This window comes from Balaenoptera acutorostrata, chromosome 8 (assembly GCF_949987535.1).
Source record: "Balaenoptera acutorostrata chromosome 8, mBalAcu1.1, whole genome shotgun sequence".
NCBI classification, from domain to species: Eukaryota; Metazoa; Chordata; class Mammalia; order Artiodactyla; family Balaenopteridae; genus Balaenoptera; species Balaenoptera acutorostrata.
In genome coordinates this window covers 35,103,386-35,130,418 of record NC_080071.1, presented here as the reverse complement: position 1 = coordinate 35,130,418, position 27,033 = coordinate 35,103,386, and the positions used below count along the sequence as shown (strand labels likewise).

The window sequence follows — 27,033 nt, the reverse complement described above, 5'->3', positions numbered from 1 at the left end:
GACTCAATTCTCCCTGAATCACATTAGAACTCCTTCAAATTAAAACTTACTACTAAGCTTAACTGAAATAAACTTTTCCTCTCCATCTGTCTTTTGTCTGTATTGGTCCTATCTTTTGTTTATCTTGGTCCTATCTCTGCCATCAGATTATAAATTCCTGATCTTTTGTCTGTATTGGTCATATCTCTGCCATTAGATTACAAATTCTCTCAAGACAAGAATGGGATTTTCTCTGTTTAGTTCTCATTCATTCAACAAATATTTATTGAACACCTAGTAAATGCCAGGCACTGTCCTAGGCAATGGATAGATAGACACAGACAGACAGAAAGACAGATATTGATAGATTTAGACATGGATATACAGCTCTGTGAATATAAAGAAATGAAAGTCCCCTGATCTAATTTCAATTGAGGTAACCACAGCTAACAATTCAAAAAGGATTTCTCCTGGGACTTCCCTGGTAAGACTCCACACTCCCAATGCAGGGGGCCCAGGTTTGATCCCTGGTTGGGGAACTAGATCCCACATGCATGCCACAACTAAGAGTCCACATGCCACAACTAGGAGTCTGCATGCCGCAACTAAAAACAAAAGATCCCGCATGCCGCAACTAGGATCCACTGCAGCCTAAATAAATAAATAATAAATAAGTAATTTTTTTAAAAAAAAGGATTTCTCCTGAAGAGTTTCAGAACAGGTCTGAAACCTTTTCTTTGAATAAATGCAAGAAATTCTCATTATTGGAAGAAAATTGGTACCAGAGAATAGCCACTTAAAGCAACATATTTAAAATAAGAATCAAAACTTCATGGTAAGTAGTGGAGGAAAAGGATTGACTGGGTCTTTAAAATGAAATTAAAATACAAAAATAAATTTATATAAGCTTATAGTTAACAAAATTTAGGTTAAAATTTTAATATGCTAATTCTTAGAACAAAGAATGAAACAAGTGTAATTTTTACAACAAAACGGTAAGAGAATTCGACTTTATTTGACTATTGCAGAATGATCATACAGATAATGATTGCAAAAATATATGAGGACTTCATCAAGTTTCTCAAGTCCCTCTCTTAATTCTTTTTTTTTTAACTGTATAATAATTTTATTTTTTTTCCTTTTTTAAAATTTTTTGGAGTATAGTTGATTTACAATGTTGTGTTAGTTTCAGGTGTACAGCAAAGTGAATCAGTTATACATATACCCACTTTTTTTTTTTTTTAGGTTATTTTCCCATGTAAGCCATTACAGAGTATTGAGTCAAGATCCCTGTGCTATACAGCAGGTTATTATTAGTTATCTACTCTTAATTCTTTAATATTCAAATCATTTTCTTTTGAAGCACTTTGTTGTGTTACTGCTCTCAGTTTTTCTTCAGTTGTCAATAGGTCTAACTCTCTGTCCATTTTTTATTTGCCAATGGCTTTGTATGTGACCTAATCAGTTATCTAATGTTAATTTCATGGGCTTCTGGAAATCTTGCATCTTTTGTAAGACTTTCAGTTTGTATTTTATTTGTATTGTGTTAATAATCATTAAGAGACATCAACAAAAATATTGACGCAAAGAAGAGGAAGGATAGTGTTAAGTTGGGAAAGATGTTTGAATGAGGACTAATTTTATAAATAGATGGTTAATCAGTGATTACCTTTATGTTTGAGACTACCTTTGCTTCCTTATGCAACCCTTGTAACTTTGGGGCATCAGACTGAAAATTCAGATAAAATGGACATCCCTCCTACCATCCATCACAACTTGCTGCAATCTTTGCTTCATTAACCAGCTGATATATGACTGAAATGAGGTCATTTTTTAAAGTACCTACATCTCCCCAATTTTCTTATATGACCTCCTAATTTTTTATGCTTGTACAAAGTTTATATTCCCCAAAGTATAATTCTACAAGAAAATTAAAATAGAATCACTAACATATAATTACTTACCTGAAAAACCAAAGAGAATAGATTTTAAAACTACGAAAACAAAAGACTGTCAATGAGGTGTCCCATTAAATAAGTAAAAACACTCAACAGCTTTCTTATAGATCAAAACCAACCAATTAACAAACATAATAGAAAAATATTCCATTCACATTACCAGTAAAAAAATATTAAATATCCAGAGAAAAACTTAAAAGTCAAGTGGAAATCAGTAATCTAAGCTTCCACCTTAACAAACTAGAAAAAGAAGAGCAAAATAAGCTCAAGGCAAGCAGAAGGAAGAAATAATAAAGATAAAAGCAGAAATCAATGAAATTGAAAGCAGAAAACAGAAAAGTCAATGAAACAAAAAGTGGTTCTTTGAAAAGATCAATAAAATTGACAAAACTCGGGGCTTCCCTGGTGGCACAGTGGTTGAGAATCTGCCCGCCAATGCAGGGGACACGGGTTCGAGCCCTGGTCTGGGAAGATCCCACATGCTGCGGAGCAACTGGGCCCATGAGCCACAACTACTGAGCCTGCGCGTCTGGAGCCTGTGCTCCGCAACAAGAGAGGCCTCGACAGTGAGAGGCCCGCGCACCACGATGAAGAGTGGCCCCCGCTTGCCGCAACTAGAGAAAGCCCTCGCGTAGAAACGAAGACCCAACACAGCCAAAAATAAATAAATTAATTTTTAAAAAAATTGACAAAACTCTAGCTAGACTGACAGAAAAAGAGACACAAATTACAAAATTACCAATATCAGAAATGAAACAGGGGTATCATGACAGACCCTGCAGACATTAAAAGCATGATAAGGGAATACTATGAACAACTCTATACCCATAAATTAACAACTTAGAAGAAATGGACCAATTATTTGAAAAGCACATATTACCAAAACTCACTCAATATGAAATAGATAATTTGACTAGCCCTATATATCTTAAAGAAATTGACTTTAAAACTTCCAGAAATCTCCAGGCCCAGATGTTTCACTGGAGAATTCTGTCAAACATTTGAGGAAGAATTAACTCCAAATCTACACAATCTCTTCCAGAAAATAAAAAAGGAGGGAACATGTCCTGACTCATTTAATGAGGCAAATATTACCCTTATACCAAAACCAAACAAAGACAGTACAAACAAACCAACATAGACCAATATCTCTCATGAATACAGATGCAAAAACCCTCAACAAAATATTAGCAAATAGAACCCAACAATATATAAAAAGAATTATATACCATGACCAAGCTGGGTTTTTTTCCCCAGGATACAAGGCTTGTTCAATATTAGAAAATCAATGTAATCTATCATATCAACAGGCTAAAGAAAAAAGAGAATCATATCAACTGATACAGAAAACGCATTTGACAAACCTCAGTATCTATTCATGATAAAAACTCTCAGCGAACAAGGAATAGTGGAAAACTACCTTAACTTGATAAAGTTGACAAAGTACATCTACAAAAAGCTACAGCTAATACTATACTTAATGGTAAATGACTAAATGCTTTCCCCCTAAGACTGGGAACAAGGCAAGGATGTCTGCTCTCACCATTCTTATTCAGTATAACACTTGAAGTCCTAGCCAGCACAATAAGGCAAGAAAAGGAAATAAAAAGCATACAGATTGGAAAGGAAGAACTAAACTGTCCCTATTTGCAGATGGCATGATAGTCTATACATAAAAATCCCAAGGAGTCTAACCAAAAAAAACCCAAAAACAAAAAAACAAACAAAAAAACAAACCTCCTAGAACCAGCAAATTCATTTAGCAAAGTCACAGAATACAAGATCAACATACAAAAAAGTAATGAAAACAATCTGAAATTTTGAAAAGTTCTTATTAAGAAACAATTTGTTTAGGCTCTATAGAAGAGAACTAGAGACTGTTTTCTCGTTTAGGTTGAGACTGCAAATTTTGTAGGTCCAACTTCACTTATAGAATCTATTCTAAAGAAGTAATTTTGAAATGCAGACAAACTTAATAAATAAGATGTTCACATGATTTACAGTGGTAAAAGGGAAACAACCAAATAGTGAACAATACCATTTGTGTCCTCCCCTCCACCAGTTACTATGTTCCAGAAGGTCATAGACTGTATCATGTCTGCCACTATGTGGCCCCATGCCTAGCACAGAGCAAGTGTTTATAAAAGATTTCTTTAACAACAACAAAAAATGCCAATATGGAAAACCTAGACAAATAAAATTATAAAAGTCTATTTAGAACAGAAAAGAAAAATTCAATAAACGGACAACCATATCTTGTTCTTGACTAGGAAGGCAATATTATTAGATGTGAATTCTCCCCTAAAATAATCTATAGTTTTAATTCAAATCCAATCAAACCTCAAAAAGATTCTTTGGGGAGAAGCTGGAAAAATGATCGTAAAATTAACCTTGAAAAATGAACAGTCAAGGATTGTCAGGAAAATTCTGAAAAAGCAGAATAATGAGGAGGTATTTGTCCTACCACATTAAAAAAAAAACCTGTAAATTCATTCATATTGTCCTTTGGCTCATAAAGCAAGTATTGAGCACTTATTATGTATACTTACACTGTTCTAAATGAAACTGGACAAATACAGTAATCTAATTTACACTTGGGTTTACTTAGGAATTTAATATTTGATAAAGTTGGTTGGCATTTCAAATCAACAGAAAAGATAATTCATTTAAAATATGGTGTTGAGATCACTGGGTAATCATTTGAGAAGTGAGAAAAAAAAGCTGTAATCCTAATTCATATTTTATTTTAGAATAATTCCAGAAGAATTATAAATTTTAAAAATAAAACTATAAATATAAGATGTAGATAACCATTTCTGGTACAGTGAAATGGCCATTCTAAAAGCATGACATCGGGGCTTCCCTGGTGGCGCAGTGGTTAAGAATCCGCCTGCCAATGCAGGGGACACGGGTTCGAGCCCTGGTCCGGGAAGACCCCACATGCCACGGAGCAACTAAGCCCATGTGCCACAACTACTGAGCCTGCGCTCTAGAGCCCACGAGCCACAACTACTGAAGCCTGCATGCCTAGAGCCCGTGCTCTGCAACAAGAGAAGCCACCGCAATGAGAAGCCTGCGCATTGCAACGAAGAGTAGCCCCCGCTTGCCGCAACTAGAGAAAGTCCATGCACAGAAATGAAGACTCAACACAGCCAACAATAAATAAATAAAATAAATTTAAAAAAATAAAAATAAAAAAAAAATAATAAAAGCATGACATCAATGCTAGAAACCATGTAAGAGCAATTCCACATGGGACAGAATCAACCATTTTATTATTACTTTTCTATTTATGCCAGCTATTCTTTTTCCCTTTTTATCCTTTCTTGCCCTCTTTTGAATTTTCCAAGTATTTATTATTCTATTTCTCCCGTTAATTACTTATATATTCTTTTATTATTTTATTAGGTTTCTCTTGACTTACTACAGTCTGCCTTAAATTAGTTCTTCACCACTTAGTTAATGCAAGGACCTTGTAACACTTTAACTCCAATTACTGCCTCCTGTTTTTAGTGCTATTCTCATATATTTAATTCTACTGTGTTCATCTGGGTCTTCTGAGAAGCAGATGCCACAACATGAGACTAAATGTACAAGGATTTTATGAGGGAAAATGCCTATGCGAGAAAATGGGGAGGAAGCTGGACTGCGACAGAAGTCCGAACCTGGCTTTACTAGAGAGGGAAGAAAGGTTGGGTGAAAGTGACCTAGACTGCCATGCCACCTAAGGAAAGCTTTGCAAGGCCATCAAGGAGTCTTTGACCCAGAGTCAGCCATCAGAGGAGTCCAATGACCCCAGGAATGGGCCTGCCTTAGTCTCCCTGCTGCTTTCAGTCATTGGCCAGGAGCAGCCTGTGGGAAGCGCAACCTTGGTACTACATGAATTCAATGCACAACAGAATTTGAGCACTGCAGCTATGGCCATTGGTCATAAAATTATTATTATTTTAAAAAGACTATTCATTTAGTTTCACGCACGTATTTACTGTTTCTGTTGCTCTTCATTCACTCCTGCTTACCTCGCCTCTATCAAAGATCATTTTTCCTGCTTGAAGAATGACCCTTAGTATTCCTTTTAATGCCAATTGGCTAGTGACAAATTTTCTCAATTTTATTTTTGGAGGATATTTTCAGTGGGTACAGAATTCTAAATTGGTAGTCATTATTTTTCTCCATCACTTTACAGATGTCATCTTATAGTCTTCCAGATTCTTTCCCTTCTTTTGAAAAGTTATCTGTCAGTCTTATAGTTGTTCCTTTGAAGATAATATATATTTTCCCTCTGACTGCATTTAAGATTTTCTGTTTATTTTCCCCCTTCAGCAATCTCACTACGATGTGCCCAGGTGTGGTTTCCTTTTATTTATTCTTGGGATTTGCAGAGCTTCTTGAAACTGTGGCTTGATGACTTTTATTAGTTTGGAAAAATTCTTGGCCAGTATCTCTTCAAATCTTGCTTTTGCCCCTCCATATTCTCTCTCTCCTTTCCTATTGGGACTCCAACTACATATATATGAGACCTTTTCAATGAGTCCTATATGGCTCTCACACTCTTGTCTATATTTTCCAAACTCTTATCTCTGTTTCAATCAGGGAACTTTCTACTGATCTTCCAGTTCACTAATTTTTTTCTTCTGCTATGTCTAATCTGTTGTTAAACTAATCTATTGAATTCTTAATTCCAGTTATTATAAATTTACAGTTCTATTAATTCCATTTGGTTCTCTTTTATAGATTTCAGTTCTCTGATGAAATTCTCCATCTTTTTGTCTAATTTTCTTGAACATATAAAACATACTAATTTTAAAGTCCATATCTGATAAAACTAATTTGGGGATAACCAGTGGGTCAGTTTCTACTATCTGCTTTCTCTTGATTTTCAATCATTTGATCCTATTTCTTGGCATGTCTGATAATTTTTTATTGAATGTTGGACACTATTAGATTAAAATCTGTAGAGGTACTGCATGATATTTTCCTCCACAGAGTATTTAATTTTCTTCTGGCAAACAGATGGAATACAGGAAGATTACCTACTGATCCAGCTGAGACTGGTCTATTCTGTTTGTTCTTATTCCTAAAGTGTAGCCTTTCTGGGGTTTCAACTGAAAGCCTGGGGTATTTCCCAGGCCCCTTCTTCTTGGTTGTTCGTCAAATCCAATTTTTGTCCCTAAGGTCTTGTGGGACTGCCAAAATCTCTACTTAACTTTTTAAGCTCTTGGTAACTACTCATCCTACAGAGTCTCATCCTACATATGCACTGCTTAGAAGTCAGCAACTGCTTTAAGGAGAAATTGTGACATAGAAGGTCAGACTCTTCTCAGAGTGCACATAGTCTTTTCCCAATCTCCTGGATCTAGGCCCCTCATGTCCTAACTGTTTTGGGTGTTCACCATGCCTTCAAACAGTGGGCTTTATTTTCCCAGCTTTTAGTTATTCTTGGGGAGAGGTTAGTCTAGTACTAGTTACTCCTTGTTAACCAAAAGCAAATATCCAGCTTTGTGCTTTTAACCACTCCAATTTTATGCCTCCAATTTATTAAATACATCAGTCTCTTTTTACCCTCAAGTAGTATCAATTTCTGAATAACAGTAATGAATGTGGTAGACACATACTGTAACAAGTACAGTTTTAAAAATAACACAAAACATATAGTTCCTGTCAGCGGATAAGATATCTTCAGATACTTTGTATGGAAATGTTTAATTACTTCATTAAAATTAGTTCTAAAGAAACAAGTAACTTTCATTTAACATAGTTGGTTGACCACAGGTATGTTTTTCCTCTCTCCCCAAACCCTACTACAATGACAGCAAAGGAATAAAAAATGAAATTACTCACAAAGACAAAGAAAGCATGAAGAGCAAGAATTTCCCCCCATCCCCATGACATATGGGAATAATTAAATGAAAAAAAGGTTACATCAAGTCTGCACCCAAATTGTGATTTTTGTGACATTTCAAATTAAAATAAAATTGATTTCCATATAAGACAGTCTAATGTTCCACCCTCAGTTAATCACGCAAACTTCCAACTGTTTTATGTTAATAGCAAATTTTCACTTTCTCCATAATATAGCTATGACTTCAAATTCAAGAAAAATAATGTATAGATAACTTGTTACAGGAGCAATATCTTTGTTAGTTTTGGAAAAATGCAGGAAGAAAAAAAAAGGATATACCTGAAAACAACCCTTAATATTAAAACTAAACAATAAAGCAAAAGCCATCCACACCTATCTATCACACACATAGCTTCTGCACCTAGTGAGATTTTAGAATGATTCACATACAAATTCCTGTAAATGGCAAGTTTTACGAAAACAGTGTCAGAACCATAACACTGCAGTAACACAGGTATTATGAAAATGTTTTCTGTAGTCAAAACCTACAATTCTCAAAATGAAAGAAGGATTTACATGATCACTTGAGTAGGATAGCTATAAGTAATCCACTAGCAAGCATTGAGTAAGTACTGACACTGCAGTGGCAGGGTTCACTACAATGAATGCAAAACACAGGGTACAATTTCACTGCAATTTAAACTAGTTATTTAAAATACAAGAGTGAATATAGATACAATTTGCATATACATGCAGCACAGTTAATAGCTATCAGGTAGGAATACTTGTAAAGAAGAGAGGTAGGCTCTTCCATCTAGAAAACTCATAGGAAGAATTAGCCATAATGTACTAGTAGACAATTTTCTATAAAAGTACTGGAAAGACATTTATTCTTTTGGCAAAGCACAGAAAGTTGGATGAACTATACTTCATACTTAGGGGAAAAATAAGTTTCATGTCAGATTCATCTATTACTATAATATTTTATGCATTTCAAATCTATAATTCAGTTATTTTATAGTTAAATATAACAGAATTAATTATTATGATACAGTGGCTAATTAATTTATAATTATTTCTATTTTTTTCTTCCTTTCGTCCAATCACCCTAAACCTTATGATTCTTGACATTTTCCTCTCCACCTTAATTATGTGTTGTTATTCTTCATTTTTTAAGAATACTTGCTAATTTTATGTCCTAAGCCTTTAGGTTTATTGCCAGAAGAAAAGCAATCATACAACATCAAACATACATCAATCATACATCATCATACAACAGTGATCTTTGTTAAACTATCTGCAAATTACAATTTAATTCAATTCAACTAATAATCCTTTGTTAATTTAACAAAAAAAAGAAACTTATTAAGCACACACACACTAGTGCAAGACACTGAACTAAGTGCTGAGAGAAATATAAGGACAAATGAGAGTCCATTTTTTTCAGTTTCATACAGGAGATAAATGAAGAGCACAAATACAACTTCCTCATTTGTAAAATGAAGATAATACCTACTTCACATGGTTGCTTAAAGAAAATAATGTAATCACTTAGCACAGTGTCTAGCCTTTGATACACTTTTTTAATAAATAGGAGTAGGTGTTGCTGCAACCAGTACTGTCTCTACTTTTACAATAACCGTAAGCCTAAAATCAAAATCCTTAGAATAACATATTATAGCATTTTCTACATATGTATCTATATGAAAAAAGATAGTTTAAATAACCTACTTACAAAATGGCAAACTAATATTAAGAAACTGTATAGGAAACTTTTCAAATGATGACATTCTTCTGGAAATTAAAATATAAGATATTAAATACTTTGAAAACAATGATGTTAAGGCATTCTAAAAACATTGTCACAAACTTTTTTCTGCTATACATATAATTAATTTGTTTAATGAATACCTGAGAAGCAAGTATCAATCACTGACTTATCTATCTCTGAGTAGTTGCTTTCTGATTGATTTATAGAACCATTTTATCCTTCAAGTGAAGGAAGATAAATCAGTCACAGAGTTTTATTAGTGGAAAGACCCTTTTAGCATTTATCTGCCACCCAATAATCTTCTAAATAAAAGTTATTTTTCTGGAATTATTTGGAGGCGAATAGACAAAGGTACATTACTAGTAATTTTTTAAGAGTTAGTAGTAACCAAATATAAAAATGGGGAAAAGATATATTAAGAACAGGAAAGTTATTTAAAAATTATAAATTTTCAATAAACATAAGAATATGGTTAACCTCACTAATAGAAATATATTTTAAAGTAATAATATGCCAATTTTGCCTAAAAATTTAACAAGATGGAACAAAAACAATATTCTATATTGGTAAATATATTAGAAAATGGGCACTCAAATATTGCTGGTGGAAATTTAAATTGACGCAACTTTCCTAGTGGTCATTTTGGCAATGAGTTTCAAAAGCCTTAAAACGTGCACACGCTTTGACCCCACATTCTACTTGTAGGAAATTATTCTAGGAAAATAATCATGGATGTGAAAATAAAGAAGCTATAAGCATACTGTATAATTTTCAGTGGTGGAAAACTAAAAACAACCTAAGTAACAGAGAATTTGTTAACTAAATCAATCAATCATACAATCAATCTTTACTATATAATGATAAAATACAACCACATGGAAATAAATAATATACCAAAATAATAGAATACTATGCATCTGTTAAAAATGAGAAAGCTCTATATATATTAAAATAGAATGATCTACATTATATATTGGTAACTAGAGAAAACCTATGTGCAGAAGAGTGTGTATGGCATGCTACCATTTCTGTAAAAAGGAGAACAAGAATACCTATACATATTTGTTTCATTAAGCATACATCATCTCTGAAGGCATATACAAGGAAATGCCTGTAGGAAAAAGGACTGAACAGGGGCATGTTAGAAGGGAGAGGCTTCACTGTATACTCTTGTATACCTCTGAATTTTGAATCATGTGAATATATTTATTTTTATAAGTAAAAGAATGTTATAGAATATTAAATAACATGGGAAGGAGTTCTACTTTCATTTAGGCTGAGTAAGCTTCTATCATACTAACCCTCCCTCAGATAACTATAAACTTGGGACAAAATACACTAAGGCTCTTTACTGTGAGCAAAAGCAGGAAAATTCTGGAGGAGAGGTGACACTTGGAAGATGGGATGAAGCACAGAGTAAATTTCCCATTTTTGTTACAGCTTTAGCCTGAGGGAAGGCCATGGTCAATGCCGTGCAATGTGGCACAGGTAGTTATAGAAAACCTTGGTCTTTCTGGCCTGAAGAACCAGAGGCCAACTACCGGTACTAGAAGGTGAAGGGAGAATCGCAGAAAGGAGAGAGTTACAGAGAGGAACACCCAAATTCTTTGTAAAAAAAAAAACAAAACTCTGCCCAAATCTCCATCTGTTTCATGAATCAGCATATGTGGGGGAGAATGATAGCAGCTCAGCTAAACATAAAAGAACAAAACTGGAATTTGAGCTGCTGACCAGGAGACAGACTTTGCAGACAGAACACAACCAATTCAACTGCTAAATCAAAAGTTATTGATATTTCTTCCTAGGTGAGTTTTGGTGATTGGTGGCTTTCAAGGAATTGGTTCATTTCCTCTAAGTTACTGAACACACTTAGAGCTGTTTATAGTGTTTCCCTATTATCCTCCTAATGTCTATGGGGTCTATAATAATATCTGTATTCCTGACATGTAACTTGTGTTTTCTTCCTTTTTTTTTTTTTCCTTTGTGGAGCTGAGTGTTTTAATTTATTAATCTTTTCAACGAACCAGCTTTTAATTTGATCCATTTTCTCCACTGTTTTGTTGTTTTCAATTTTACTGATTTCTGCACTTTATTATTTCTTTCTTTTCTTTGCTTGGGATTTTTTTTTTCTTTTTTTTTCTTTCTTTTCTTTTTTTTTTTTTTGGTTTATTAAGGTGAAAGTTTACATTGTTGATTTGAGACCTTTCTTATTCTCTAATTTAAGCACTTAATGCTTTAAATTTTCCTGTAAACACTACTTTTGCTGCATGCTATAAATTTTGGTATATTCATTTTCATTTCATTCCACTCAAAATATTTTCTAATTTCCCTTGAGACTTCTTTTTTGACCCATACATTTAAAGTGTCTTGTGTGGACTTCCCTGGTGGCACAGTGGTTAAGAATCTGGGGCTTCCCTGGTGGCGCAGTGGTTGAGGATCTGCCTGCCAATGCAGGGGACATGGGTTCGAGCCCTGGTCTGGGAGGATCCCACATGCCGCGGAGCGACTGGGCCCGTGAGCCACAACTGCTGAGCCTGCGCGTCTGGAGCCTGTGCTCCGCAACGGGAGAGGCCGCGATGGTGAGAGGCCCGCGCACCGCGATGAAGAGTGGCCCCCGCTTGCCGCAACTAGAGGAAGCCCTCGCACAGAAACGAAGACCCAACACAGCCATGAATTAAATAAATAAATAAAAATAAAAAAAATAAATAAACAGGAGCTGTTGTTTAAAAAAAAAAAAAAAGAATCTGCCTGCCAATGCAGGGGACATGGGTTCGAGTCCTGGTCTGGGAAGATCCCACATGCCGCGGAGCAACTAAGCCTGTGCGCCACAACTGTTGAGCCTGTGCTCTAGAGCCTGTGAGCCACAACTACTGAAGCCCGCGCGCCTAGAGCCCGTGCTCCACAACGAGAAGCCACCGCAATGAGAAGCCCACGCACTGCAACCAAGAGTAGCCCCCGCTTGCCACAACTAGAGGAAGCCCGTGCGCAGCAACAAAGACCCAACGCATCCAAAAATAAATAATAAATTTTTAAAAAATAAAGAAAAAAAATAAAGTGTGTTGTGTGATTTCCAAGTATTGGGGATTTTCCAGATATCCTTATGTAACTGATTTCAAATATAATTTTATTATTGTCAAAGACTTAACTTAATGTCTCTTTTTAAGATTTGTTTTATGATCCAGGATATGGTCAACTTAGTGTATGTTCCATGTGCACTTGAAAAGAATGTGCATTCCACTGTTGTTGGGTGGAGAATTCTATAATCATCAGTTAGATCCAGTGGTTGATATACTGTTCAGTTCTTTCATATCCTTGCTGATTTTCTGTCCACTGGTTCTTCCCATTACTAAGAGAGAAGCATTGCAGTCTCCACCTATAATTGTGGAACTGTCTACTTCTCCTTTCAGTTCTGTTAGTTCTTACTTCATATATTTTGAAGATTTGTTGTTAGGTTCATGTACATTTACCATGGAGAAAATAATAACCCTGAAATGACCCTTTTTTGATTATGTGATATGTCTCTCCCTGGTAATGTACCTTGCTCAAAAGTCTACTTCATCTAATATTTATATAGCCAACCCAGCTGTCTTTTGATCAGTGTTTACATGCTATAACTTCTCCCATTCTTTTACCTTCGCCTACTTAAAGTGAGTCACTCATACACAGCATATAGCTGAGTCGTGGTTTGTTTTTTTTTTTTTACTTCAGTCTGACACACTTCATCTTTTAATTGGTATGTTTAGACCATTTAACAATTAATGTAATTATAGATATGTTGAACTTTAGATCTACATTGTATTGTTTTATGTTTGATGCTTCTATTTTTATTCTTCCATTTCCCCTTTCCTGCCTTCTTTTTGAATATTTTCTTAGTATTCCATTTTAATTCATGTGTTGGGTTTTTTTTTTACTGTATCTTATTACATAGCTTTTTAAATATTGCTCTAAGGTTACAATATACGTAATTAAATTATCTGTTTACTAGAATCAATATTTTACAGCTCTAAGTACAATGTAGAAACCTTAACACCATATGTACTCCCCTCTTTATACTGTGATTATCATGTGTATTATAGGAAATGTAATTTTGGCTTATAACTGTTAGACATATTTTTAAGGTCTTAAGAGGAGAAACATGGTATTATATTTACCCCAATATTTACCATTTCTGTGGCTCTTCCTTCATCCCTGAAGTTCCATGTTTCGCTGTGCTATCACTTCCCTTCTATCTAAAAAAATTCCTTTAGCATTTCTTTTATAGCAGGAATACTGGCAACAAAGTCTCTTAGTTTTCCCACGTCAGGAAGTTTTTATTTCACCTTCATTCCTGAAGAATATTTTGTCTAGATACAGAATTCTTTTCTTTCAGAGCTTTAAAAATGTTGTTTCACTGCCTTTAGGCATCTATGGTTTATAATGAAAAACACACAGAAATCATTTTTTACCTATATATAATGTGTTATTTTTCTTTAGCTGCTTTTAAGGCTTTTTGTCTTTGGTTTTCAGCAGTTTGTGCATTTAGGCATGGATTTCTTTTCATTTATCTTGTTTGAGGTTTGCTAACTTTCCTGAATCTGTAAATTTAAGTCTTTTGCCATTTTGAGAAGTTTTCAACCATTATTTATTTACAAACTTTTCTGCATCACACTCTTCTCTCCTTCTAAGACTCTATGACTCTAGATGTTTAGGTATTATCCCACAGTCCCTAAGGCTCTGTTCTGTTTCTTTGTTTCAATCTTTTTTCCCTGTGTTCATATTAGATAATTTCTACTGATCTATCTTCAAATTCACTGATACTTTCCTCTGTCATATCCATTCTGCTATTGAGCCCATCAGAGGAATTTTTTACTTTGGTTACTGTGTTTTTCAATTATAAAATTTCCATTCAGTTCTTTTTTATAGCTTCTATTTCTCTGCTGAGATGTTCTACTTTCCCATTCATATTGGGAGTGTTCACACTTAAAATAGCTGCTTTAATGTCTTCATTTGAATGACACAAATGAACCTATCTACGAAACAGAAACAGACTCATGGACATAGAGAACAGACTTGTGGTTGTCAAGGGGGAGAAGGTTGGGGGAGAGATGGAATAGGAGGTTGGGGTTAGCAGATGTAAGCTATTATACATAGAATGGATAAACAACTAGGTCCTACTATATAGCACAGAGAACTATATTCAATATCCTATGATAACCCATAATGGAAAAGAATACAAAAAAGAATATATATATATATTGATATATATATACGTTTAACTGAATCACTTTGCTGTACAGCAGAAATTAACACAACATTGTAAATCAACTATACTTCAATCAAAAAAAATAACTGAATAAAGTCTTCATCTGATAATCCCAACATCTAGACCATCTTGTGGTTGGTAGCTATTGTCCTTTCCCTTCCAAGTTGTTGAGATTTTCCTGGTTTTCATATATTGGGTAATTTTGGATTGTATCATTTAGATTATAACATTATGTTATGAGATTTTGGGCCCACTTTCTGTCCACACCCAGTGCATAGTTCCAGGAATCATACTGTTTGAAACCAGGCCAAGTGATATGGAAGGAAAAAAACCATGAAACTCACTGCTGGATGAATTCATACTTTGGGTTCTGGTTTCTTTCTCCTATTTCCTGTTCCTTTTTACATTTAAAGGTCCTCAGATAACTGTTCCATACAATATTTCCAGGCTTTTGGTTATATTCAGAAAAAGAGATAGAGTTTACTTACAGCATCTTATCTGGAACCAGAACCAGCCTACATTAAATGTTAATGAACTATAGTTTCTAAGTAAAAGGCAAAACTTATCAGAATGATTAAAAAAAAAGATTAAACCATATTTTTTTTACAAGAAATGTGCTTTAAATATAAAGATACAGATAGTTTGAAAGCAAATGGATAGGTGAGTATATGTCATATAAACAGTAAACAGAAAGCTGGGCTAAAGTTGACTTCAAGACAAACAGTATTAACAGTGAGAAATAATATTTCATGAAGAAAAGGGCCAATTCACCAGAAAGACAAAACAATTATAAATGTGTATGCACCTAATAACAGAGCTTTAATATATATTAAGCAAAAGCTGACAGAATTAAAGGGAGAAACAGACAATTCCATAAACATAATTGGAGATTTTCACACGCCTCTCTTAGTAATATATACAACAAGAAAAAAAAATCATTGAAGATGTAGATGATCCCAGTAACCATCTTGACCTAACTGATATTTATAAAACTCTATACCTAACAAGTGCAAGGTGCATATCTTGTACACCAAAATAGATCATATGTCAGGCCATAAAATAAGTCTCAGTAAATTTTAAAGGACTGAAGTCATATAGAGTATGTTCTCTGAGTTCAGTGGAATTAAATTAGAAATCAATAACAATAAGATATCTAGGAAACCCCCAAATATTTGGAAATTCATAACACACTTCTAAATAATCCACAAGTCAGAAAAGAAATCACGAGGGAAATTTTAAAACATTTCAAATGAATGATAACTAAAGATGTTGAATGATATTCCAAATATACCATCAACTAAAAAGTGGATTAAAGTAGAATATATTCAGCATTGACCTATTTTTATTTTAAAAAATAAGCTGTATATGTATAAAGGGAACTATGGCTACAAAGAATATCTGCTAGCAATGATACATTTTACTTTTGCAATTAAAAATATTTAAATGTTAAGTGAGTACTGAGTACTTATTATGAGTAATTTTTGTTCCTCTTTGTTTACCTGCATTTTCCAAATGCTTAACTTTGAACATTTGTTACAACGTTCAATTTTGGTTTTGTTTCAGTGACTGTAATTTTCATTTCTAGAATTTCTGCACATTTTAGAATTTTCAAATTTATCTGTTTATTTTTCATAATCTCCTACTCTTGCTTTATGGATTCCATTCCTTCCTTTATATCTTTGAACATTTTAATTTTATTTTTTTAACTTTTTATTATAGAAAATTTTAAATATATAAAAGTTCAGAAAAATTATACAATGAATCCTCAAATATTCATTACTGCTTCAACAGTTATCAAATCCCTCCCATCAAATTATTTTGAAGAAAATCCCAGTCACATCATCTCATCCATAATACTTCAGTACGTATCTATACAAAAGGAATTTTTTTATAAATATAGCTAAAATACAATTACCACATCTGAATTTTTAAATAATAATTCCTTAACATTATCAAATACCTTTGAAAGTTTTAATCATTAGCTAAATTTAAATCAGCTTATTTGTTCTTGGGTGTGAATTTCCTGTATTTGTTGGGTCTATGAATTGTTTCTCTTTTAGTACTGTATTTGCTCATGTGTTTATAATTTTTTTCTGTGAAATCATCTTCAAAGGGAATTTCTGGTAGAGTCCTGGCAGACCATGGATAATGAAGGCTTCCGTATGGGTGGTTAATAAAATAGATACAGCCTCCTTACCTGAATCTAAACTGTTATAAACACTGAATAGCAAGAACCTACAACCCATTATTTTAAATGGAAAAAATAATAATGTATTCCTAGCCCATATTTAAAAATTCAATCAATTTCCCCAAATATTACTAAATACTTGTAAAACCTGTGTAACAATCAACCAAGAACTTCTGCATAATGCAAAGTGTGTAAACACTAATCATCTATTTATTTAACTCTCAATGAATGTCCAGTAATTGTGCTTGTGTGCAGTTCAAAATAATAACATATCTTACTGGATATGAATTGCATTTCTCTTCTATACTGCAGGAAACACTCAGTATAATGTAAATAGAACTTCTGCTTCCAACCATGACGGAACAGTAGGGTCTAGAATTACCCTCCTACTGTAGACAAACAGAAAACTGGACAAAATATATAAAACTGTTTTTGGATATTGGACAACAGGTAATGTAGGACTGTGATCCCTGAGAGAAAGGAAACAAATAAAGTAAGCCCTACCATTGTGTTGACTCCAGGAGCTCAGTGTTGTTGGAGGCAATTTTCAGACAACAGTGCAGGGAGGGAGACCCAGACATAGCCCAAAGATCACTCTAAGTTGAGGAAACAGAGGTGGAAGTTCAGGGAGGTCAGGATGGTAGAATTTGCAAAGCAGAGCACCAAAGAGGAATGAGCTATCTCTCAAAAAATTTCTAGCAACCTGTACAGAGGGTCCATTAAGCCTCTGGCTGAATACCAATTTGCACACACACATAGGGTGAAACTCCACAAGACCAAACAAAGAACAAATTATAAGGAAAGAGCAATTATTGGAAACTATGAGGTTTTAAAAAATCCATAAAGCTAACACAGGGCTGGGAATATTTTGAGTTCCCACTAGCTGGAGTAAGAAGATCTCATTTAATACATAAGGCATTCAGCAGAGATCCCAGAAAGATCACATGCCTTTAGTGGGACTAAACTAGCCCTGGTATAATAGCTACTCTAGAGCTACCGTAGAAAAGCAAATAGGCCTAAAAGAGATGAAACTGTTCCCTAAATAATGAAATTAACTGATAAAACAAAGTCCAATACTCATTAAAGGAATAAAACAAAATCCAGAACTCAACGATTAAAATCTGCAATGTCCATCATCTAATCAAAAATTATTAAACATATGAATAAGCAGGAATATGTGACCCAAAACCAGAAGAAAATCAAATCAACAGAAACAGATGCAGGAATTACAGAGATAATGGAGTTAGAAGACAAGGATGTTAAAACAACTATTATAAAACAGCTGTCTGCTAAATATGCTCAAGGATTTAAAGAAAAACATGAAGGTAATGAATAGAGAAATGAGAGATATACAAAAAGAACCAAATAGAACATGTAGAGATGAAAAATATAATAACTGAAATGAAAATATTACTAGGTGAGATTAACAGCATATTAGATAATGCAGAAGAAAAGATCAATGAACTTGAGGATATAATAATAGAAACTATCCATAATAAATGTAGAAACTACATCCTTTCATCTGAATGTCCATGTTTTTAATGGCAGTTACATGAAGATTCGTTATAGCAGATTTCTCATCTGGATGGGAAATTTGAGTAAAATCTGAATATTTGTCATATATTCATAGAGACACAGGTATGCTGGAATTCTGCATACCTGTGGTTTGCAGGTTCCAAACCAGTTTGTTTCTCAACACAGCACAGGTAGCCTCAGCTGAGTCTACAAAATACATGTAGCTCAGAGTTCAGTCACTCACAAGAGAATGTACTGACCCATAGCCTGGGAGAGCAGACAGCTCAATTCCAGGCTGGGACTCTGGGCATGGAGCAGAGTACTAATCTTAGTAACTAGTCCAGTTCCTGCTCCCCAAATAGGTCTTTCAGCTAGGCACCTACATTCTCATGGATGTTAAAACTAGCCTCTAAGGATGATACGTGGTCCACAATTCCCTCTTTGACACAGAGAGGAGGACTGTATGGAGAAGAGACACCTCAAATCTTGCTGACTCTATGGGTTCTCTCTTCATTTTTGGTACCTAGTGATTTCCTCTTCTTGTGTTTAAACCTATCTATATATGTCCTTAATGTTTAAATATTTTATTCAACATTTCTAGAGTTTAAGAGTGGAAAGGGAGAATTCTTATATCTGCTCAGTTTGTCTTCTTGGCAAGTTATAGATATAACTTTTGAAATTAGAAAATAACCAATAAGGGTACTATCAAAAGATAAATGAAAGAAGCAGCAGCAATAGTCAAAGAAAACCATCTCCATGTTCCAATGAACTCTGAGAAGAAAAGTAATCCAAATTTGGCTTCAAGAATATTACTAAGAACTGAAAAAAGGGTTTGAGGATTGCAAATCTGAACTTGTCTTTCAGAAAAAATTATTACCGTCTCACAATTATATAGCACTTCACTCATCTCAAAAAACAGCTTACAGTATCACAATGTTTTCAATTCTTTTTTCCTTTGGCTGTGCCACACGGCCTGCGGGATCCTAGTTTCCCAACCAAGAATCGAACCCGTGCCCCCTGCAGTGGAAGCACGGAGTCCCAACCACTGGACCACCAGGGAATTCCCTGTTTTCAGTTTTAATAAAACTATATCTTACTTAGAATAATTTTTCAAAAAACAGACTTTATTATACCTACATTATATTTACACAAAATACCATTTTCATTCTAATATTATTTAAAATTACCTTTATGTTTATTCAGAAGCTTGTAGCCTTCACAGTATCTGCCTGGAGAAATCATCATCTTGGCTGTGTCAAGATAAGAGTATGTTGCAGCAAAATCAAACTCCTTTTTACCATCCCACCAACCTTTCTGCTTAGCATAGCTTCTCATGTCTGGGTGTTCCCGATCAATCTTGGTTGTTATAGAAAGCTGATTAGAAATATTACGAACTCCCTCTATTTTCAAAGAAGAGAGGAAGGGAGAAGAAAAGTAATATTTAATCTAATATATCTATCTCTGTACATTATGATTCTTAATCATTATTTCAATGTAAATATAGGCTTCTAAATGTACCATGTGCATCTATTTATTACATACTCAAATAGATAAATTATTTTTTTAAATTAAACTTTTTATTTTGAGGTAATTATGGATTCACATGCAGTTGTAAGAATTAAAGAGAGAGCTATGCACCTTTACACCATCTCCCCAAATGGTAACATCTTGTATAATATCACAACCAAAATACTGGTATTTATACAGTCAAGGTACAGAATATCACAAGGATCACTCGTGTTGCCCTTTTATAGCCACACCCACTTGTCTCCCACGCCCACCGCTTCATTAACCCCAGGCAACCATCTATTATCCATTTTTATAATTGTCATTTCAAGAAAATCATATAAATGGAATCATACAATATACAATCTGTAGGCTTTTTTTACTCAGTTTAATTCCCTAAAGATTATTCCAGGTTATTGTATGTATCAACAATTCATTCCTTTTTATTGCTGACTAGTATTCCATGTTATAGACATTCTATGGTTTGTTTAAACATTCACAAGTTAAAGGACAGCTAGGTTGTTTCCAGTTTTTGGTATCATGGGAAAAGCTGCTCTAAAAATTCATGTACAGGTTTTTGTGTGCATTTAAGTTTTATTTCTCTGGGATAAATGCATAAGCTTGCAATTGCTGCACTGTATAATAGTTGCATATTAAGGTTTTTTTTTAACTGCCAAACTGTTTTCCAGAGTGACTGTACATTCTTATTAGCAGTGTACCATCCTTCACATTCTCACTAGCATTTGGGAGTGTCATTTAAAAATTTTTAGCCATTCTGATAGAGGTAGAGTGGTATCTCATTGTGGTTTTAGTTTGCATTTCCCTAATGGCTAATGACGTTGAACATCATTTCATGTGCTTTTGTGACATGTGTATATCCTTATAGGTGAAATGTCTCTTCGTGTCATTTGTCTTTTTACTGTTGAGTTTTGACAGTTCTTTATATATTCTAGATATTAGTCTTTTATATGAATTACTGTTTAAAAAATAGTCATAAGTAAGTTTAGAACAGAAATATAAGGCTTCTAAAAATATCATGGCACTAAGTTATAACAAAATTTTCAACTAAAATACAAAACAGAAGAAACAATAAAAGTCTGTTCTAAACAGATCAGAATAAATGAAATAGATCATGATAAATGAAAATTAATAACATTTTACAACAGATTTAGAATGATAGTCTGCCAAGTAGAAATCAATTTAATTACTCTAATGAAATCATACTTGGGATATTCTTACTACAAAAATAGACTTAAGTCATGATAGAATCAAAGACAGAGAAGAGGAATTTTCCATCGAGTAGATAATTCCCTACAGTTAAACTACTTAGTTCTTGGGCTAATTTAGTAATAGGAAGAGAAACAAGTTGGCAAAGTTAATCTACAATTGGTTAATCAGACTCAGTGAAGGTGTTTGTTTTGGATGGCTCGGTGGGGCTATCTTTTTCAACAGAATTCGTTTTTCTCTTGGATGTAGCACACTTGACAAAATAAAAAGTAATTAATGGTATAATCAGGCCAATTATCACAATAATAAAAAGAGTCTAAATTCAGTTTTGTGTATTAATAAACATATATGCAAAATATAAAATAAAATGTCCACCAAAACAACTGTCAATGACCTGTTTTGAAAAATAACATACAAATCCTCCAAAGGTAGCTCAAGGCTACCTTCGTGAAGACTTCCCAAATTTCTCCAGCTCACGATGACTTTTCCTTTCTCTAAATGTTCATAGCATATATGTGTGTGTGTCATTCACTTGCCATTTAATATTTTCACATGTGTATCTTATCCCCCCTGTAAAACTATGAGATCCAGGAGGTAATTACACAAGAAGTACATGATCATGCTTAAGCACAAGGTTGTACTCTAGTGAAAGAATACTGAACTGAGAGTCAGGATGGAAAGATTTACATACTAAGTCTCTCATTCACTGCCTTGAGTAAATCATTTCATATCTCTGGATTTCCTCACTTGAAAAATGAGAGGAATATATGGTTACAAAGAAATCAAGAAAAAAAAAAAGCAAAGCATTCTAAAACAATCAACTGTGTTATTTACTCAATGACATCAAATTTTTATACTTTACTATTGTATCAATATATTCTTTCTAACGACTAAACCCACAGTCACCAATCCCCAATAACACTACCCTGTCCTCACCTCCATAACCACACATGATAAAATTTTTGAGTTCAGCCCAAAGTTAAAACAGGAAAAAATGGTAAAGAAATGGTTTCACTTCATAAAAAAGTGAAAAAGGGGAGGGGTTTAAAAAAAGTGAAAAAGTACTATAAAACAGCCAAGAGCTACTGCACAGAAAATGTATACAGGTTATATGAAATTAATATCATATATATTGAAAAGAGATAACACCACCTTTTCCTCTTTTTCAAGAAAGCCCTTTATAGTGCTCTTTCAATGTATGTTCTTTCAAATTTTTTCATTTCCCCTTCAGTTTTTGCCTTCATTGCACTGGAATATAAATCTTGAAAAACAATTAAATGCAATGTCTGCAACTAAGAGGTTTTTTATTAATTGTAAAACAAATTAAATCATGAAAAGTTGTCCATACCTTGTACTTTTTCTGCTGCCCAGTACTTCCCTGCAGTCTCCAGAACCCAGGCTTCATTCCTATCAGCTATCAGGAAACTGTTGTGATAGCTAAATACCATCCTGCCCTCTGAACAATTTCCACCCTGGCCATATTTTTCTAATAAATCAACAATGACATTGAGGGCTTTTTCAGCTGTATCAGCTCTTTCAAGACCAAGTCTAAAATAAAAATATTAAAGTTCTCAGATTAAAATAAATTTCCATTATGTTTCTTAAATAATTTCATGCACATGAGATTTTGTGTTTATATTCCAAGTAAAAATCCTTTCAAGTTAACAGATACACTGAAATCCAACTTCTAAACTATTCCTTGTGAAGTAGTGAAGTCGGTTTGGAAGCATGAAAACAAAGATTTGGAGTCTAAACTATTCCTTGTGAAGTAGCGAAGTCAGTTTGGACTCATGAAAACAAAGATTTGGAGTCAAAAAGATCATCGTTCAAATTACAACTTGGTAGTTTATTGGCAAATCACTTTATCTCTGAACCTTAGGTATCTCATCTGTAAAATTAGGATAATAATAATATCCCATAAGGTGACTGTGAGAATTAGTTACAGTTGATAAAGTAAGTTAGGTACTTCCAATGAATCATAATTTTCAACTCCTTCCCTTCTCCTAATTAATGATATTTGAGAGTCTTGAAATTGCATGCCTGCATTCTGAAGCATTTTTAACACAAACTATAAAGTATCAAAGTCCATAAAATGAAAAAAAAGGGAAGATAAAACATGTTAAGAGTTACAAATCTTAAATTTAGACAAGTTCTACAGTGCAAAAATATAACAAAAAAATAACCTGACAAGGTCCATGCCCAGTAGTGCCTCTTCATCACAAACTTCTTCTCTTCCCCATACAGCTTCATTCCCAATGCAAACTCCATGCTCATTGGCTCCCATTTCTGCCCCCCATAACCAAGCTGGGCGACTAAGGACAATAGCATATGTTTCAGGAACTTGATCAATTTCTATGTAAGTACACTGTAAAGAAAGTCATAGAAACAACAATAAAACCAAAAAAGAAAAGTTATCGAAGTCTAGAATCTTAAAATCCATCAGAAGACGTGACGATTATGAAGGAGATTATAACTAAATTGAAAATTTCAATAATAGAGGCATTACACTTAAAACATATTCAGAATTGTCCCTAGAGCATTTATTCATGCAGATATTTGCTAAGCATCTCCTACGATAAAGCACTCTGCTAAGAGACATATTGGTTTCAAAGATGAATCAGATGCGGATCTTGCTGTCAAGAAACTAAGACTTCTACATTACCTAAGATACAATGAAATATAAAGTATAAAGACTATGAAGAAAAGTGAAGATGGGGTGCTAATGGAAGCTCAGGAAAGGGATAGTTTCTAGTTGTGGAATCTTGAAACATTTTGTAGAGAAAGATGTATCTGAGTTGAAGTGTAAGGAAACAGATCTCAAACTCAATGTCCTGTGTTTCTTGATTAGTGATGTAAGTTCCATATGGTAGCCCTTAAATACATAGATGCCCATGTCACATGTGGGAATCACCGAATATGTCCACAGCAGTGAAAAGAATGAGAACCACTGGCTTAGAGGATAGGTGAGACTTAAATATGAAGAGATAAAATACAAATGGATCCAAGGGACTTCCCTGGTGGCGCAGTGTATAAGACTCCATGCTCCCAGTACAGGGGGCCTGGGTTCGATCCCTGGTCAGGGAACTAGATCCCACATGCATGCCGCAACTAAGAGTTCGCACGCCGCAACTAAGAGTTTGCACGCCAAAACTAAGGTGCCCACGTGCCTCAACTAAGGAGCTGATGAGCTGCAACTAAGGAGCCTGCCTACCGCAACTAAGACCCGGTGCAACCAAATAAATAAAAAATAATTTAAAAAAGAAATGGACCCAAGATGAATAAATAATCTCAGCAAAAGAAAAAAATTGGCCTAGTAAAGTCAGTCCTCCACACACACAGGTTCCACGTCCACAGATTCAACCAAACACAGATTGAAACTATTCAGGAAAAAAAAACATTCCAGAAAGTTCCAAAAAGCAAAACTTGAATTTGACACTTGCTGGCAACTATTTAGACAGCATTTACATTGTATTTACAACTATTTACATACCATTCACATTGTACTATAAATAATCTAGAGAAAATTTAAAGTTTACGGGAGGATATGCATAGGTTATACGCATTTATATGCTATTTTATATAAGGGACTTAAGCATCAAAGGATTTTGATATCCTAGGGGCTCCTGGAACCAATCCCCCACGGATGTGGAGGAACAACTGTATACATAAAATGTCTAATATTTAATATATTTTGGTATTAGAATATCAATAAAAAGGAATCTAAAAAATATATAACTTAGGAATAAAAGCATAGTATGAAATTTTTACTTTAAGTTCCATGCTAAATGGATTTTTTAAATAAAAAATTTAAAGGATCCTTTAATTGACCTGTATACTATCAAATGACTGCATAAATTGCATAGTGTTGACAGTGTTACCACTGGATCAAAAAACCTTTTTTGATGATAAAATTGTTACTTCCAGAATCTGGAATGACTTTTCCTATTCTACACCAATCAGAATCCTTTTTGCCCATCAAACTCCAGCTGAAACCCCAACTCTTGGTGAAGCCTTCCTTAATTCCTAGTCTGAATTACTTGCTTCTCCACTGATGTCACAACTTGCTGCCCTTACTTAAATTTAGCATTTAAACCATCCTTTTTTACAATGCAGTTAGTTACATACACATCCTATTCCTCTACTAGACTCTAAGCTCCTGGAAGACAGAACTAGTCTTGACAGCAGGCTTTAAATCCCTTTGCCCTATTCGACATGCTTGCATATGGTAAGCATTCAAATATCTGATCAAAGAATTAACAATTCTTATTATTGTTATTTCAGCTTCCTCCAAATCATTGAAATTAAAGACCAGAAGTCTAGTTCTGATTCAAATTATTTTTCAAATTTAAATTCTTAAATTTTTAACTTCTATAGCCTCTGCCAAATGGCTAGCTAATGATTTTTAAAAACCTGTTTATGATATTTTTAAAGAAAAATATTGCTAACAAAACATGCATTTCACCTACCTTAAGATGTTCCTTCAGGTTGTCATGAACTGCAGCAGGAAAATAAACTACCTCCTGTACTTCATCACAGGGTCTATCTGAATTTTTTCCAAAAATAATCCTGTTAATAACTGTTGCTGGAGGTAGTGCCACAAAAGTGTCACAGGAACAAGGTTCCATTTTTTAAAAAACTAAAAATCATATGGAAGATACAAAATAAAAAGAAAAGCATTTTTAGTATATACAAAACAAAGAGTTTTACTTGATGACCAGGGGATATTACTGCCATATCTAACATAGGATACTCATTAAAGTTTCAAATTTCATATCAGTAAGAAAATGACTTGGGAATCAATCTAGTACAAGATTTAGTAAGAAAATAGGAATGACAAGTACCTTCTTCTAGTTTATAGGTCAAATTTACTCTCTAAGCTCTTTCTCTCCTGAAGTCTTCCTTGAATCTCCTTTCACTATTTCCATATTTGGGAACACCTGTACCTAGCTCTACTGTTATGAAGACCATATTTGTGTATATATGTCTTCTTAGTGGACAGTGAGATCCTTGAGAGCTGAGAGTATGTCTTATTAATCTTTGTATTCTCATCACTGGAACTTATGGAAAAGTCACAGTATTATATACCCAGTGTTTCCTCAAAGGCGGGAAGAAGGGGTCTCTTTTGAACTGGTTACAATACTAATAAGACTGAAATTTTGAAACAGACTCACTGAATCGGACAAATACAAAAACATGTCAATAAAATTCCAAATTGTTGTTATTTCCAGGAAGACGTTCACATTCAACTTGTGAATCCTGATTGTATAATTTAATATCAAGATCATGTCTTCATTTGTAATTTGGAAAATCTTAAATCCTCAATTTAGTAGAATTTGTTTGCTTCCAGAATGGCACATTGTTTTAGAGTTTCAGATTTAAATGTAATAAATGATTCATTCAAAAGAAAACAAAATGACTCAAGCAAGAAAGAAACAACTTCAGCCTGAAACACCTAAGGGTTTTTCTTTTTTCCTCAATGATAGAAACAGAGCGGTCACCATTGCTTCTGTTCTTTTCCGTGTGAATTTCAACTTTTATATCCTAGATCGCCTTCTATTTGTGTTCCAAAGCTAATTCCACCACTACCTAACTTTGGCAGGCTATTTAATCTCTAAGTCTCCTGCCTCATCGGTAAATATCTCGGGGGCTGTCATGAGAATTTAATAAGACAGTGTGTAAAGCGTTTTTCAGTTCTTAGAACATATCAGACACTTAAAGCTGTTACTGTTATTATTCCTCAGAAGAGTCAATTTCTTACAAAAGGCTTATTCTTGACGTCACGCTCACCCCCTCCCGCGAGAGGAT

General features: G+C 34.1%; 1 protein-coding gene across 2 annotated transcripts in view; it reads right to left on the bottom strand.

Moving 5' to 3' along the window:
- SCRN3 (secernin 3) overlaps window positions 1-27,033 on the bottom strand; it is a 35,808-nt gene that overhangs the window by 7,951 nt on the left and 824 nt on the right. Inside the window, exons 2-5 of one of the 2 annotated variants that reach the window (XM_007183297.2) lie at window positions 25,695-25,864; window positions 23,412-23,593; window positions 22,577-22,776; window positions 19,683-19,895 (exon numbers count right to left, since the gene is read on the bottom strand). In XM_007183297.2, coding sequence (XP_007183359.2) covers window positions 19,683-19,895; window positions 22,577-22,776; window positions 23,412-23,593; window positions 25,695-25,853 — 754 coding nt within the window. In that variant the 5' untranslated portion in view covers window positions 25,854-25,864. The remainder of the gene's footprint in view (window positions 1-19,682; window positions 19,896-22,576; window positions 22,777-23,411; window positions 23,594-25,694; window positions 25,865-27,033) is intronic. The other variant, XM_007183298.2, reaches the window with a different exon arrangement.